Source organism: Rhopilema esculentum, chromosome 7, assembly GCF_057945365.1.
Source record: "Rhopilema esculentum isolate cy_ngs chromosome 7, ASM5794536v1, whole genome shotgun sequence".
In the NCBI taxonomy this organism is placed as follows: Eukaryota; Metazoa; Cnidaria; class Scyphozoa; order Rhizostomeae; family Rhizostomatidae; genus Rhopilema; species Rhopilema esculentum.
The window spans coordinates 11,461,977-11,477,866 of record NC_142821.1 but is presented as its reverse complement, the minus strand read 5'-3'; the positions used below and the strand labels follow the sequence as shown (position 1 = coordinate 11,477,866).

Below are 15,890 nucleotides of genomic sequence, written 5' to 3'. Positions count from 1 at the left end.
TGCTTTGCTTTGCTTTGCTTTGCTTTGCTTTGCTTTGCTTTGCTTTGCTTTGCTTTGCTTTGCTTTGCTTTGCTTTGCTTTGCTTTGCTTTGCTTTGCTTTGCTTTGCTTTGCTTTGCTTTGCTTTGCTTTGCTTTGCTTTGCTTTGCTTTGCTTTGCTTTGCTTTGCTTTGCTTTGCTTTGCTTTGCTTTGCTTTGCTTTGCTTTGCTTTGCTTTGCTTTGCTTTGCTTTGCTTTGCTTTGCTTTGCTTTGCTTTGCTTTGCTTTGCTTTGCTTTGCTTTGCTTTGCTTTGCTTTGCTTTGCTTTGCTTTGCTTTGCTTTGCTTTGCTTTGCTTTGCTTTGCTTTGCTTTGCTTTGCTTTGCTTTGCTTTGCTTTGCTTTGCTTTGCTTTGCTTTGCTTTGCTTTGCTTTGCTTTGCTTTGCTTTGCTTTGCTTTGCTTTGCTTTGCTTTGCTTTGCTTTGCTTTGCTTTGCTTTGCTTTGCTTTGCTTTGCTTTGCTTTGCTTTGCTTTGCTTTGCTTTGCTTTGCTTTGCTTTGCTTTGCTTTGCTTTGCTTTGCTTTGCTTTGCTTTGCTTTGCTTTGCTTTGCTTTGCTTTGCTTTGCTTTGCTTTGCTTTGCTTTGCTTTGCTTTGCTTTGCTTTGCTTTGCTTTGCTTTGCTTTTACTTAACCAGAAGTTACTTAATAAGCGCTCCCTATCGGAAAATTTGGCGCTCCCTATCGGAAAGTTTGGCGTTACCTGTTGGTAAATATGGCGTTTTCTGGTAGTGACACAAGCCCGTAGGCAGGCCTGTGAAGTAGGGGTGGCAACTCCCCATTCTCAAAGGCAGCCGAAGATTAAAGTGAAATTATTTGTAGGTTTGGGGGAATTAATGGAAGCATCTTTAGCAATAAAACAACTTTCTCCCTTTAAATTTCTATTCAGATAGAAAACTTTCCAATCTTATGTCTTCCATCGAAATCTTATTATCAAACGCCAGGCATGGAAGATTGCACTCCCTCTCTGCTCGCAAAGAATTTTGTTTAGGGGAATCTACCCTTGTTAATGTAATGTTAATGTTAATGTAGAAATCAAGAACTCCTTACAGTCCTTATGTGTTGAAGTGAAGCCAGCAGTAAAAATTAATACGCTGCCCTTGTTAGTTTGAATCCCCCCTTTTCCGCCAAATCACTGTTGGACTTTTAGTTCTATCATTTTTGTTTCGAAATCATACACTCAACTTGAAGCTTTGAGCGTGAGCTCTTTCGACTTTAACCAATACACAATAAAAATTCAAAGCTTAAAACTTACGACCTTGATTGTGAGTCTTAGCTTTGCTTTGCTTTGCTTTGCTTTGCTTTGCTTTGCTTTGCTTTGCTTTGCTTTGCTTTGCTTTGCTTTGCTTTGCTTTGCTTTGCTTTGCTTTGCTTTGCTTTGCTTTGCTTTGCTTTGCTTTGCTTTGCTTTGCTTTGCTTTGCTTTGCTTTGCTTTGCTTTGCTTTGCTTTGCTTTGCTTTGCTTTGCTTTGCTTTGCTTTGCTTTGCTTTGCTTTGCTTTGCTTTGCTTTGCTTTGCTTTGCTTTGCTTTGCTTTGCTTTGCTTTGCTTTGCTTTGCTTTGCTTTGCTTTGCTTTGCTTTGCTTTGCTTTGCTTTGCTTTGCTTTGCTTTGCTTTGCTTTGCTTTGCTTTGCTTTGCTTTGCTTTGCTTTGCTTTGCTTTGCTTTGCTTTGCTTTGCTTTGCTTTGCTTTGCTTTGCTTTGCTTTGCATAAGCGGCGGCAGGAGAACATCAGAGAAAGAAACGGTCTGGTCTTTCTATCTTTATCGGCGTCAATCTAGCGACTAAATTACAACTTCTCTCAATCTCTAAACTAAAGGCTCAAATTTATATAAGATTAAACAAAAGATAGTGCAATAAATCTAAAAACCAAGTAAAAGTTGAAGCAAAACAAACGTCCAATAGGAAAAAGGGTTTTATTACTATTTGTCCAATCATTGGATTTTTTTCAGTCACATAAAGTTTATACTCAAATTCGCAAAACTAATCAATTTAGCTCCGTTTATCGCCACACTCCGTTTACAGTCTCAAGTTTTCAAGCAACATTTACGTGACTTTATCCGTAGTCTACTGTATTTCCAATCTCCGGTTGAAAGGAATAGGTGAAAAAAAGCTTTTAAACAAATCACTTATTTCGATCAATCTTTACTGAAATAGCAACTTCATGACAAGGCTATAATTTTGAAATTATTCTAATTATCTATATCTAAGGGCATTAGGACATAAAGACTTTTCAAATTCCCGAATTTTTTATCCCCAAGAATTCGCCCTTATTTTACCACAGTTTGGAAAAATTGAGGAGGGGAGGGGGGTGATACTATGAATGTGCTGTACACGATGAACTAGAAATATGTTCAAATTCTTGTCAGAAAATTTTCAATGGCTATAGAAAATGACATTATCCATAACGTCATCCCCACTGTACACTCATTTTTTTTTAAGAAACTGGCTATAAGAAACGAGTACTGGACAGTCAGAAAATATTAAGAAACTTCAGTACTCGAAGCAAAAAAATTAAGAAACTATTAAATCGTGATAAAACTGAGAACAACGAAATTTTGTAAAATCCACTGACTGTATACTGTCATATTATGATCAGAAACAAAGAATAGATTATGTTCCTGATGTCAAAACATTGATGAGTTACTTTGCCAGGTTTTTGGGATTGAACCCTGTCTACTTGGGTTGGTCTGTATGTAAATCGAAGGATATCGTGACAAGTAATTTGATACCTTTGACTTGAAGATATCCTACATAAAAGTGGGATCTAGCTTTCTGAGCGTTTTGAAGTTCCACACAAAGGGCTTCCATATCCGGAAACATGCATTGTGCACCTATTTGATTTAACTCACTATATGAACTTGGGTGATTAGGGTGCAAAATTCTAAGAGCGTGTATCAAATTTCTGCAAGGTCTCAGATGATGTAAAATACCAAACTAAGTGACAGTAGTTGACATTTCAATATACGAAGCATTCAACGAGCATTTTTTGAAGCCAATGAATCTTTACAGTCGATGCAAAACATTTAGCAGCTTCTTGCAAACTCAGAAATGTGGTTAAAAATTTAATCAAAAGTCAAGTTGGACACCTAGTAGCCAGGGCCATGGGGAGGATTTATGGATTTATAGACCCCTGGGTCAGTGACCCCCCTGACCCCCCTCCCCCTCTCCTCGGCAAATTTTTAAATTCAGAATGACACGAATAAAAGGTGCAGGAGGTGATGATTCATTTGAAACAGAACGAAAAAGATATATTTTCAAACTGTAAGGAAATACCAGGAAACGCCAAAGAAGACGCACCCGAAGACTCTCGTTAGAAAATGAAGACAATGTGTAGAATTGATAGTCACCCTTCTAGTTTATTGTCCTTGATATCGTAATAGTTGGCTTCATCTTGTTTTAGCTTTGCTTAAACTCTGTTTTAGCGTTTTTTGCAGTGGCGTTACCATGTCGAAAAAATTAGGATGTACAAAAAAAATTCTCGACCATGCCCTTCAGACTCTCTGAAAACGTGGGAAACGCCTTTTTCACTAACGGGGACTTTTTTTGCAAGAACAAAAATTCGAATTCAATCTGATCAACCCCCTTCTCAAAGGTTTTTCAACTGACTTCAATAAGTTAGAAATCGACCTCTGGAAAAACGGGGGTGTGGCATCGCCACAGATTTCTTTCCACCCAATACATTTACGACCGTACGTTTGTGGAGGTGACTAGAGGTGTCATTAGGGCTATATGCAGACTGTGCTTGTATGAATCAATTCAAAACGAAATTATCTGGTTATTAATTCTCCAGGAGGCCATTAGAACCGAATGATATGCCTTAAATTTCAAAGTTTCCCCTGAGATTATGCCCCAAGACCCCCTATCATCCCCCTAGTACAGTTCGTCTTCGAGACATGTCTGGGTGCTTCGTCAGTGTTCAGCCTTAAACAAAAAGATTACTTTACTGTTACTTTTAGTAGATGTATGACTCGGATTTTTTTAGCTACTACTAAATAAAAAATTTATCAAAAGAAAGCTGTTCGTAGGTTGTTCTCCAAACTGATGATACCATTCCCAATTTTACCACAGCGCATGGTATCTTGGCATTTGCTCAAACATATTCTTCGTGCTTTTCATTTTGTATGTCTGCTGCCATTCTGATGAAAAGTCACTCCAATTTATATGAGAATCGGTCCAACTTTTTTATCCCCCTCCCGCCCCTTCTTCCCCCCAACGATTGAATTTGCGCCCCTGCTTGCACTTACTTGAGTATGCATCTACTACCGGAAGTCCATGGTTACCTCTTTCAGCAGGTATCTTCAAATATTTCTTTTCGTATAACTTCTGAAATTTGAGCTGAATGTTAAGCTGCAACTTTGACCAACGAATGTCGTATTGAAAAGCTTCAAGATGGGTTTAGCGACATTGGTCATTCTGCTCAGTTTGCTTTTGAGGGACTCGAGTTGTTACAGCAAAACAGAGCGCAGATATGCAACAAACGAAACTCAAACTCTCTCACACATCGACTACGCAAATGATGAGGACTACACCTTCATTATCGAGCCTGCAATGCATCTCAATGCGAGCCTTCACTATTTGGAGATAATTTGGACTTTGTTTGATGTCGAAGGAAGTATACCGTACTGCTCGAATGACTATGTGGAAGTTTTCCTGACTCGGTAAGTGAAAAACGAGGCAGACAAAATCGCTTACATTAGAAATAGTTTTCAAAGTCAAAGCTCCGAGAATCAGATCAATTGAAAGTAACTGCAATAAATCACATGATTAGATTAGATGGCTCAGTTGTAGAAATAGACGGGGAAATCGTTTTTGCCAAACTAAGCCAGTGCGAAAAACCAAATCTTACTTCCGAATATTGTTGTTTATCGGTTAACTGATTGGTTTTCCGAGATGGGCCCAGAAAATATCTTTCCAGGAAGTCACATGATCGATGACGTCAATATTTACATTGAAACGTTCATTCCTGTAAACGGTCATTACTTTTGAAATACTCTGCTTATGACAATTATATTAATTGTTAAATTTTAACCGGAAAGGGAGGAATTGAAAGAAGAAGAAAGTTGGTGATTAGAAATTACGCTAATTCTGCAAAATCAGCAAATTCAATAAATAATTTCATCTCATAGTGGGAATGACCATCAATTTTTTGGCGAGTGCATAAAATAATTTCTTTTAACAATCTGAAAACTTTGTTACCTTTTTAGGGCAAACCTTAGTATTGGTTACTACTGTTCGGATAATCTGGTTGGTGGGAAACCTTTTAACATGTACTCTCACGATGGATACATAAAGTTACATTTTATCTCTGACCCATATGTGACAAGAAAAGGATTTTCCTTAAATTTCCAGTTGAAGAGCAGAGAAAAGTCACCATTAGGTGGCTCAGTGTCACCAAGATGCTAGTGAGTTTTCAGATATGGTTGATAAAAATTTCCTTTATTTGTTACCAATACACTGCTAAATAGAACATTACAAAGAGTTGTCCTAAACTTCCATAAAGACTTTAAGATAACAGGGAAAATGCAGTTAAAAGACCAGGTAAAATACAGTTAATTGAACATAAGTTAAAGCTTTTTATCGACTCTCTGTATCAAAACAATTTTTCTTGATTTGAATTTACTAATAACGATAATTTAATTAGTAAAATAAATTGAGTACCAGAATGAAATAAGTTATTTTGATTTGATAGTGAAAAACACGACGTTTCGAGCATAATTTTCGTTATTTTTAAAGAAGCTCCATACTCAACGTACATATTTAATTTGAATTCACAATTTGTCTATTGGATTTTGTTAAATCAAACAACAGTAAATTGCAGGCCTGAGATTCGTACAGGTCTGAAATAGCCAGCAAAACAATCAACAGTTCTATTCAAGCCAATTAGATTGTAGCTTGACAGTAATCATGACAGATGACCCCACGAGAAAAGAATTAAAGGAGCAGTGAGGTCTAGTCAGATCAACTTAGTAATTCATAAAAATCAAGTATCACTGTCAGTATTTGCTTTACAAGTATTCAATCATTGCAAATCATCGAATCCTAAATTATTTTACAAACTTGATGCATATTCCTTGTTTGTTTTAAGTTCAAATGATAACGGGGGTTCAACTGGAAACTTCTATTCACTTGGCTGGCCCTACGGGTTTTACGGAAGCAACATTTCGCAACCTTGCTGGACAAAGAATTATATAGGGAACAAAAAGATGAGGATAGCAACAATGGATGTAAACCTGCAAACGACGTGGCCTGATCCTTATGCCTGCAAAGAATCAGATACTTTCTTTGAGATAAAAGGTCTGTCTATGGCTCTTTGAGATAAAAGATCTTTCTCTTTTCATATCTATGTTATTGTCTTTCTTTTTATACCATTATCATCTTCTTCTTTTTTCTACGCCCCTTAATCTTCTTCTTCTTCTTCTGAATATAAGGACCGATAGTGTTATTTATTCATCATCACATTTTTCTTCATTTTTTTCTTTGTAATAACCATCATTTTCTGCTTCCTTTTCCAATTCCTTTTCTTTCACTTCTTCTCTTGTTTTACTCCTTAATTATCTTCTTTTTACACAAAAGATTTGATAATAAGTCTTCCTCTTTAACATCATCGTAATTTTCTTTGCTGTCTTGTTCTTCACCAAAACCCTTCATCGTCTTTATTTTTACCACTTTCTATGCTTCCCTTTACTGTTCTGCTCAATCATTATAATTATAAAATGAAAATCGTACAAGTGTTCCTTGTTCACAGAAAGGGTGTTATCTTGTGTAGTACCTATGTTTTTGAGAAGCATAAAATTTACGTTTAAGACAGCAAGAATACTTGCCAGGACATAAACCGAAGAGCCATGTGTAAAATATGAATAATGTAGGGTTGGTCTACGAAGGTTACTTTCTAAATTACCTCAATAACATGTATGTATACGATATGTGCGTTTAAAAAGCGCATGTATGCACATAAATTTGTCCTTGGTGACCTGTAACAAGATGAGGACTATTTACTTTCCTAACTACCCAAGATTGTGCTCATGACTCCTAACTTGAAAGTAGACCTCTGCCCTGTGACCCAGACCTCTACTTTTAGGTTAGGGGTCTGGAACGCAGGCTACCTCTACCTTTCCTGGGTAGATTTCATCGGGTTAATTGCTGCTGGACAGGACATCACCATTGGCACTTCGCCAATGTATTATCATATTGAAAAAACCATGCTCTCAACCAGTGGCGTAGCTTGACCTTCCAGACTAGGTGGTGGAGGGTCATGAGTTGTGAAATTCATCTACTAAAACAGAGATAAAGAAAAGTTAAGGTGCTATTTCGCCGCACCAACTAAAAATTTACCATCAAATTAATGAAGAATTAGGGGATGTCACACCCTCTACACGCCTTGCTAGCTACGCCCCTGCTCTCAAGTTACAAATATTCTGCTTTCATCAAAACTTTATTTTCTGTTTACAGATTCAAAGAGAAACTTGACAGACCTTCAATCTATCATTCAAAATGCAACTAATGTGTTTCAACGAATATGTGGAACAACAAATGCAATTTTCTATGTCTCTAGAAAACCATTTGTTTACATGTATTTCAATAGAACGCAAACGTCATACAAATATCGTGGTGTTGTCATTGGTTACTTGGTGTATGGTATGTATAATATATCAATGTTGCTCTGAAAGCAATGGCGAACACGGAAGTTTTTATCACCCCCTCATATTGTTAGGCACATAAACTAGTCACAGTCCTTCACTAAATTACGTCACTACACTCTCATCTGATCCGACACAACCAACGGTAGAGAAAATTTTGCTATCCCAAGCCCTAAAACAAAGCATTTGCTATTCAGTGGCAAAGATTTATAACAAACTAACAATTAAAATGATAGTCAATGCGTTGTAAAAAATTTTTACACAGTGCTCTCCCGCCATAAATAACGTTAGTCTTGGCCGTTTTTGGTAATCAAAAATTTCCTTGACTTTTTAATAGCAAGAATGACATTGATTCTGACACGTACAATTTTACTCATAATTATATTGCAATCATTATTTTTGCAAGATCCAGCCTATTTCTATTATTTTTAGGTGATCCACCGTCATTGTCACAATCGTCCATGTCATCAGTCATAACACCAACAACAACAAAGTGGTCCAGGTGGTCGCATTGGCAGAAGTGGTCAAAATGGTCGCATTGGGAGAAGTGGTCAAAAGAAGAGTTGAAGAAAAAGAAGATTCGAGAAAGAAACATTGCAATCGGTTCTGCTGTTGGAGCCTTAGTTGCTTTTATTGGATCAATAATTGCTGGTATATACAAAGGCTATTGCAAATGTGAGTCTTGCCAGAAGTTTGTCAGTTGGTTGCCAGTTCCACACACTAGGTTTCGTAATTCACAAGAAGAACGAAACTGATCAGACCGATCCCTTTAACTTTAATAACAGTGCATCTGATTAGAATATACAAACTGTCTTAAAGGCAATGCAAACTTGGGTAAACTATCTAACTTGGATTCAGTTATACTGAAGAGATAGAGAATAGAAGAGAAGAGAATATTATAGTCGAGAGCATATTTTTACTTTTGTACTTAAATTTTGCTTATTGTGCTCAAACTACAATCATTACAGAGCTTTATCCTTTTAATAGATCATTATTTCGCTTTCATGGTGTTAATTTTTCAAGCATTTAGGGTAGGACCCCAGAAGGTTCGGCGAATTTTTCGCTACCAAGAAAAAAGGATAAAAACTGTAAACTTAATGTATGTAGAAAGTTTTTGAAAAGAAGAAAATTCCTAAAAAAATTTTCCAGAGATGAATTCTCAGAACAATTTTCATAAATACCAATTTTGTTCTGAATAATGCCTAAGAGATTATTTTATTCTATTTTATTAAGAAAACATTACACCTGTGATACAATTCAGTCTAGTAAATTTGCTTCCACTCCTACTTCTCTATTTCCCAAGCAAAAAAGATTATGGCATATTATCTTAAATTAAGCAGTGAGATTGTGACAATGTTGTTATGAGCAAGACTCAGCTTGATTTTTATCCCAATGCATGTCAAGTTGACTAAGATCATATTGAAATCGAAATACATTGCTTTTAACTCTTGTTTGGCCTAAGCCACATTATGCAAGGCAAGTACAGTCAAATCTGTGTAATTCCAAATCTCTAGTATACTTACTCCAGTTTCTCTGTTTCGCTACTGCCTCACTTAACTGACGCTACAACATATTCAGATTCAACTGTTGTAGCGACCATCAAGTGAGGCAGTAGTGAAAGAGAGGTTGGTCATGGAGTAAGTCTAAGTCTCTAGGGGATTGTAAAAACGATCGAATCAAAGATGCTTGCTTTCAAGGTACCTGAGAAATTTGTGCGAATTAGTAAAAGTTTGAATTATACGAGTTCAAATTCAGTCCCTGTCAGATTAGCTAAAGATGCATCCGAATGTATTGCTCTCCCCCTTACAATAATATATTACTCATCACTCACCGCATGTAATTATCCTAATATGGGGAAGATTGCAAGGGTGACCCCAATTTTTAAATCAGGTGCAAGAGATGACATGAATAATCAAGGGCCTATATCCGTTCTTTTGATATCTGCAAGGATTCTCGAAAAGATTTTTCACGATCAGCTGATTGATTATTTCAACCGCTAAAAAAGAATCAGCATGTATTTTGTAAACTACTCCCAACTATCACGTCTTTAATAAAAAGAAACGCTTAATAACATTGATTCTCAAAAGATCAATATGACTACGTTCGAAAGAGTGGATCACAAAATATTGCTTGAAAACTTTCTAGATGTGGTGTGAAAGGCAACGTGATAAACTGGTTTCGATCCTATATAACCCAACGTAAACAATTTTGCAGAATCAATGGTGAATGTTCCAAGCCCTTAGGGATAACCTGTGACATTCCCGAAGGTTCCTGCCTAGGCCCCTTTCTCTTAATCATTTCTTAACAACTATGAAGAATATTTCAAGTTTTCATCGGCAAGCCTGTATGCTGATGATACACAACACACAACAATACCCTCTGAAGACATTCAAAAGCTTACTCAAATGATAAACGAGGAATTGGAAAATATTTCTGAGTGGATGAGGATCAAAAAATTAAGTGCAAGTCCTAAAAGGACTGAGTAATTAAATTAATAAATAAATTAAGTAAATTAAATGAAAACTCTAGCTCCTCTGAAACTTAGTAGCACAGAAATAAAACAAGTGAAAAAACTAAATCTCTAGCTAAAATCTTTACCTAGATAAAACACGACTCCGAGGAAGATCATACGTCTAAATTAATCCACTCGCATTATTAAACAATTGATTAAATTTTTGTTTATTTGTTTTTAACTTATCATAACTTGTACTTAGGTTTCTGATGGGATATCGCGTTGAAAAATGAATTTAAGAAAGAAAATTAGGCAGCCTTGACTATAGAATCGAGGATTGTTTTATACTTCGTTCTAAAATGAACAATTCTCGTGAGTATTTTCTTTAATATGTAACGATAAATATGCTACAAGTTATTTTCCTTTAACTTTTATGAAAGAACAACAGAGGGTCTTGCGATGTTTGCTATAAATGAGAACATAAGTTTTTGTACGTCACTGATCATCAGTGATCATCGCCGATGAGCCCAAAAAGTTTATTTCTTGCGTTCGTCGGCGAAGATCGCTGATAGGAAAATTTTTATGAGAAAAATATCTGGGTCCATCGGTGATCATGTCTAGCTTCCAGTCTACCTTTAAAGCCACACTTGTCCCAGTACAGAAGGATCAGTTCTAGAAGAGCCCATCCATTAAAAAGGATTGTGTTCCTGCCCGGTGACGTAACACATAGTGTGCACTTTTAAGCACTAAACTTATGGCCCCCAAGCATGGGGCCCCTACGGTTTTTTATTAAAGCTTATGTTTCTTTTATAGAATTAACAGCATCATTGAAATTGGTGTAAGTCCAATACTTTGGAAAAAATTTATTGATGACATAATTTTCGTCTGACAACTCAATCTTGAAAACCTACAGGAATTTAAAATTTAGACTCAAATAGCCCTGTTTATAGTGTCGCACTCGGCTTAAAAGTTTTAAAGCAACATTTGGTGTGACTATAACAAAAATGTACCGTAGTATTTCTGTTCTGAAACACGCCGCTTTTATTTAGACTCTCTACTTTCACAACAAACTGGATTAGAGATCCGTCCCGGCAAAAGGCTGTTGGGATTACAAAAAATTTTCTTAGACTTCTGGCAAGCGGTGCTTGTCTTTTTTATATGGTATTTAAAATTAAGACACAAATATTGACCAAATATATAGCACGTAAGTCCACAATGAAAGAAAATCAGGATCTATTTTAAAATCTATTCCATCCAGCCATCACGCTGGCAATTTCTATGTCATTGGTAGCCTGTATCAATTTACATTTGGAACAAAAAATTCAAAATATAACCTACTTCTTGAAGCAGAGTCATTGGTAGAAAATATTTTCCCTGCAAAAATCAGTTTTGCTCCGCGAGAAGGTCCTATTTTCTTGGTTAAGGGGTTCACCCCCACCCCCTATTTTCTTGGTTAAGAGGTTTCTTGGTTAAGGGGCGACTGATAACCACCAAAGTGATAACGCCTGATCTCAAAATATGGCGGAACTAGCGGAACCTCGAATTGTTATAAGAATGAAGGCCTCGTTTACAAAATTCTAGAAAGAGGGAAGCAAAGGTTGGAACTTAAGGATCCGAAGTCGGCCTACGAAGCCCTAGTGCGATTATTTGAACGATGAGACCATATCAACGGATTATTGACAGCTTTTAGATCCATACTCCATTTGTGGATATTTTAGTTTCCTGTTCGAAAAGCATGAAAATAAATGACAAACACCTTCTAGCCTATGGCCATTCACCAGACTGTATTGACAAGGAAGGTTATTTGAAAAAGCGAGGTGAACTTAACAAGGGGTTTCAACGTAGATGGTTCGTTTTGAAGGGTAATCTACTGTTTTACAGCGAAAAACGAGGTGAGAAGCCGGCTGGAGTTATTATCTTAGAGGACTGCAGTGTTGAAGTTTCCGATGAAGACTACTACTCGTTTACAATTTCGTTTTTTGGGGATGGGACTCGAGTTTATACATTGTCTGCAGACAGTGAAGATGAAATGATATCCTGGGTGAAACGGATAAAGGTTGCACCTTACGGGTATGCTGCGATGGTTGTAAAGGAACTGGAAAAGCAACTTGCAAAGCTTAAAAAACACGAAGAGGAGTTGCTGGAAAAACAAGCAGTGGAATCAGCTAAAAACTGCGAGAAAGACCCAGACTCAGATTTAATTGAATTTGAAGCAAAAGAATATGCGCAAATAGAAATGGCTGAAAGTTTGATTGATAAAACAGACCATGCTGTACATTCAAATGTAGAGGGAAGAAAGATTTCAAAGGGAAGCTCTAATAGAAACACAATAGCAATAGGAGGCCATCCCAAAAGTTTTAATAACTTACTAACAGTTGCTGGAGCTGCAGCTAAGCTAAAAAACAATATAATTCCATCAGTGGTGAGGTCAAAAAGCTCTGAAAATATTAACAAACTAGTTTCCAAGTCACCTACAACGAGCCCAGTTCCTCCTCGTCGAAAATTTCATCAAAGTATAATGCGAAAGAAAGCACATCATGTGAAAGTGGAACATAATGTTGAGGCAAATTTAGTAACAGCCCCAAGTGCCAAGACCACACAGACACTTCCAATTGCTCCAAAACCACCTTTAAAGAGCACCTTTTATATGTTACATAATCGATATGCAGCTATTGTCTGGACTGCTATTAAGGAATTTGAAAGTGGGACAGTTGAAGATCTGTTGAAATTTGATTGAGCTCATATTAAAAATGTTTGTTACTCTGTTTTATTGAAAGCACAAATTATTCAAATGTACATATAGAACAATAAAGATATCAATTTGAGTCCCCTTGATTATGGTTCCACAGACGTTATGCTCTGGGATACTTTCTTAAGTGATAAATCTCAATAATGACAATTTGTTTTTAACATTCTTTTTCATTGCACTTTATTAGATATATAACTAGGTGTACCTTAAAGGAGAGTTATCAGAGTGTTTTAATAGTACCTATAAATGTCTCCAATAGATAACTCATTTAAGGAAATTGCAAATTTAAAATTTTTAAGACAAATGATTTTAAGCAAACCTTAAAGTTAAATCACGTATTTGCTTCACATTCCCTGATTACTGCTAAAAATGCCTTGCTCGATATTACAATTGTACAATTTACTATTAAATATCACAAGTTGCGCTTTAACAAACCTAACAGCTGGGATACTTTCCTTACAGTTTTTAAAATCTAAGTTCAGACTCACAAATGCCAAGCTTCAGTAGTAGACTGTTGATATGTATACTTATTTTATATACAAAAAATTGCAGTAGTTTATCGCTTGCCCTTGAAATTTCCTGCAATATTAGGTAAATATGAAACCTTTCAAAATTTAACTGTTCAGTACAAGTTAAAAATCCTATTTGTATATACTTTGGTATCTCCTAAGTTAAAGATATATTTTTAAACATTTCCTTTCAATCTTAGAAGCTTCTCTGGTAGTCTTGAAGTCCCTTTTTGTAAACTTGTGGATAACCTTCAATAAGTTTTGGTAGAAGGCCAACTTGTATAAGTCAACTTTCAGAATTCATAGTTCACATCCAAATTCCATATCAACAGAAGTTTTTGTTACACTTTTTACAATCACAAAATTGTAAGCTACCAAAAAGCCTTTTGATGTAATGCCCATTATAGTAATATGCATTGTATACAGGTGCACTTTGTAAATTTCAAAGAAACATCTATAATGTAAAGCTTTAGGAATAGATATGTAATTTTGTTTAGGCCACTTTCTGTTGCAAGTTTAATGCCTTTTTTCATATAAAGTTAATAATATTGTTACTTTGTAATTTTAGTAAACCAGAAAATTTTGACAGTAGCAAGCTTATTGCCTCTATTTTTCATAAAATGATATAGTAATATAGTAAGTAATGGTATGTTCATTTTCCCTTGAACCTACTCTCCCCTGTATGCAGTCAAAAACATTTATCAAAGCTACTTGCTACCCCTCTTTTGCCAGTCCACTTCGTGCATGCCTCTTAACCCAGGAGCAGACAATCAGTCAAACATTGGGGGCAAGCCTATTGTTTTGATAAGATGACGTCACATTGCCCCAACCATTGGGGCAACTGCCACCGCTCAGCCCTCCCCCCCCCCCCCCCCAAAGATGTCCATCACTGTCCTTACCGTTACGTGAGCAATATCCGTTTTACAGAAGCTTTTAAAATTACATTTTATAATTGCTCCTGAAGCAATGCCTTAGTATGAATATATAACTTGTTTTTCTTTTTAAGGCCTATTAGAAGAAAAAATAATTACCTACAGCATTTTACAATAATTGCAATCAAAAGTACTTTTTCTTCCCTCGTATGTGGTTTGCTGAGCCTTTCTGATGCACAAGTAGGAGTAAGTAAAAATAAAAAGACTGTAAAAATGGACTTAACTAAGCCTGAGTTTTTTTAAGAAAATTTTACTAGTTTGTTAATTTTAGTTAGATTGGATAAGTGTGAAATTAATTAGTTAATCGCTTTCTAACTTCAAGAATATACTTATTTAGTAAAAATGAGACTCTAAATTAGCATTCAGTTGTTTAACTCTTTTGTTTTTTCAGTGTCAAAAGTCTCTTGAATGTTTTTTCTAAAATATCAAATGCTAAAGGGCTCTTTTTAGCAACAAAAATTTTTACATATGATAACGTGAAATACAAACAGGGGCGAAAATACCACCCCCCCCCCCCCCCAATCCAAAAAATAGTCGATTTCGCAGGGCGCCAAGAAGAGCTTTATTGCCACGCAGAAATGCCACCTCTGAAGTTCGTAAAGGGCCGTTTAGGAATTTTGAAATGGAAATATCGTATTTTTTATGAACCTCCCTTTCTGACATTGCATTTTAGAGAACGGAACAGGTATGTAAGGAAAAGCTCCGTTATTTGCAAAACGAAAGCATTTCTTACCGAAAGTCATAGCCAATGGATGCAATGATGGATGCATATGTTTATGAAGGCAAGATTGAGTCCATGCAAATTAATTCAAGTTGTAAATTATTTTAATGACAGGTACGGCGCCACTGGGGGGAATAGAGAGCTGAAAGCCCCCACTTTGGTCAAGAAAAGAATTTTTTATCATTTTATATATTACTTTTTAACAGTGCATGAACTAAAAAGCATAATAAATCGTTGAGATACCAATTTTGTTTCATCTAATTGCTAACTTTTTTAAGTATATTTTTATCATTTTTCTTTTATTTGCATTAATTCAGTAAATCATTTTCTGTATCATTGCAATCTGAAACGAAAGGTTGCCGTTTCTTTCCTCCCGCAACGTCTAACACTAGAGTTTTAGCATGACATCCCCCTCCCTATTTTCCCAATAAACAATAATATTTTCAATTAACAATCAGTTCTTTAAGCACAATAGTATTTTGCTAAATTTTTGTCTGAAAGATGCTTTTTAGCCCTTTTACAAGGTATAATTTCAAAAATTTTCTTCACGTAGGACCCAACCATGGTGGGTCCTCCTACCTCACTAAACTTCATTCTCAGTCCCCCTGGGCTAAATTTCGTTGCGCTGTCTACATCATGTATCCCCCCTCCCCCCATTAGCTGTTTATTAGCTAGTAATTTGCAAACCAACATTAAATGAAATGAATAAAAAAAATTACACTCACGTGGAGAAATAGATATTTCATAGGCAATGAAGTTTCAAGTTTGTTTTTATTGCTTAGAAGTTTGTTCTTGGTAAAGGCCAGTGTACACTGGTTAAGCTATAGACAAACCGTTGCTACGAGGTCTGCAGGGC

General features: G+C 36.1%; 2 protein-coding genes across 2 annotated transcripts; both read left to right on the top strand.

Annotated features, from left to right (window-relative positions):
- Window positions 1-4,316: 4,316 nt before the first annotated feature.
- On the top strand, window positions 4,317-9,102 carry LOC135683609 (uncharacterized). Its single transcript, XM_065198914.2, has 5 exons — window positions 4,317-4,692; window positions 5,239-5,436; window positions 6,120-6,328; window positions 7,484-7,669; window positions 8,104-9,102. Exons 1-5 carry the CDS (start codon window positions 4,424-4,426, stop codon window positions 8,424-8,426), a joined length of 1,185 nt encoding a protein of 394 aa, XP_065054986.2. The 5' UTR covers window positions 4,317-4,423; the 3' UTR covers window positions 8,427-9,102.
- A 2,588-nt stretch (window positions 9,103-11,690) lies between these two features.
- LOC135683927 (uncharacterized) lies at window positions 11,691-14,790 on the top strand. The gene has a single exon (XM_065199330.2). It carries the CDS (start codon window positions 11,859-11,861, stop codon window positions 12,858-12,860), a length of 1,002 nt encoding a protein of 333 aa, XP_065055402.2. The 5' UTR covers window positions 11,691-11,858; the 3' UTR covers window positions 12,861-14,790.
- Window positions 14,791-15,890: the final 1,100 nt, after the last annotated feature.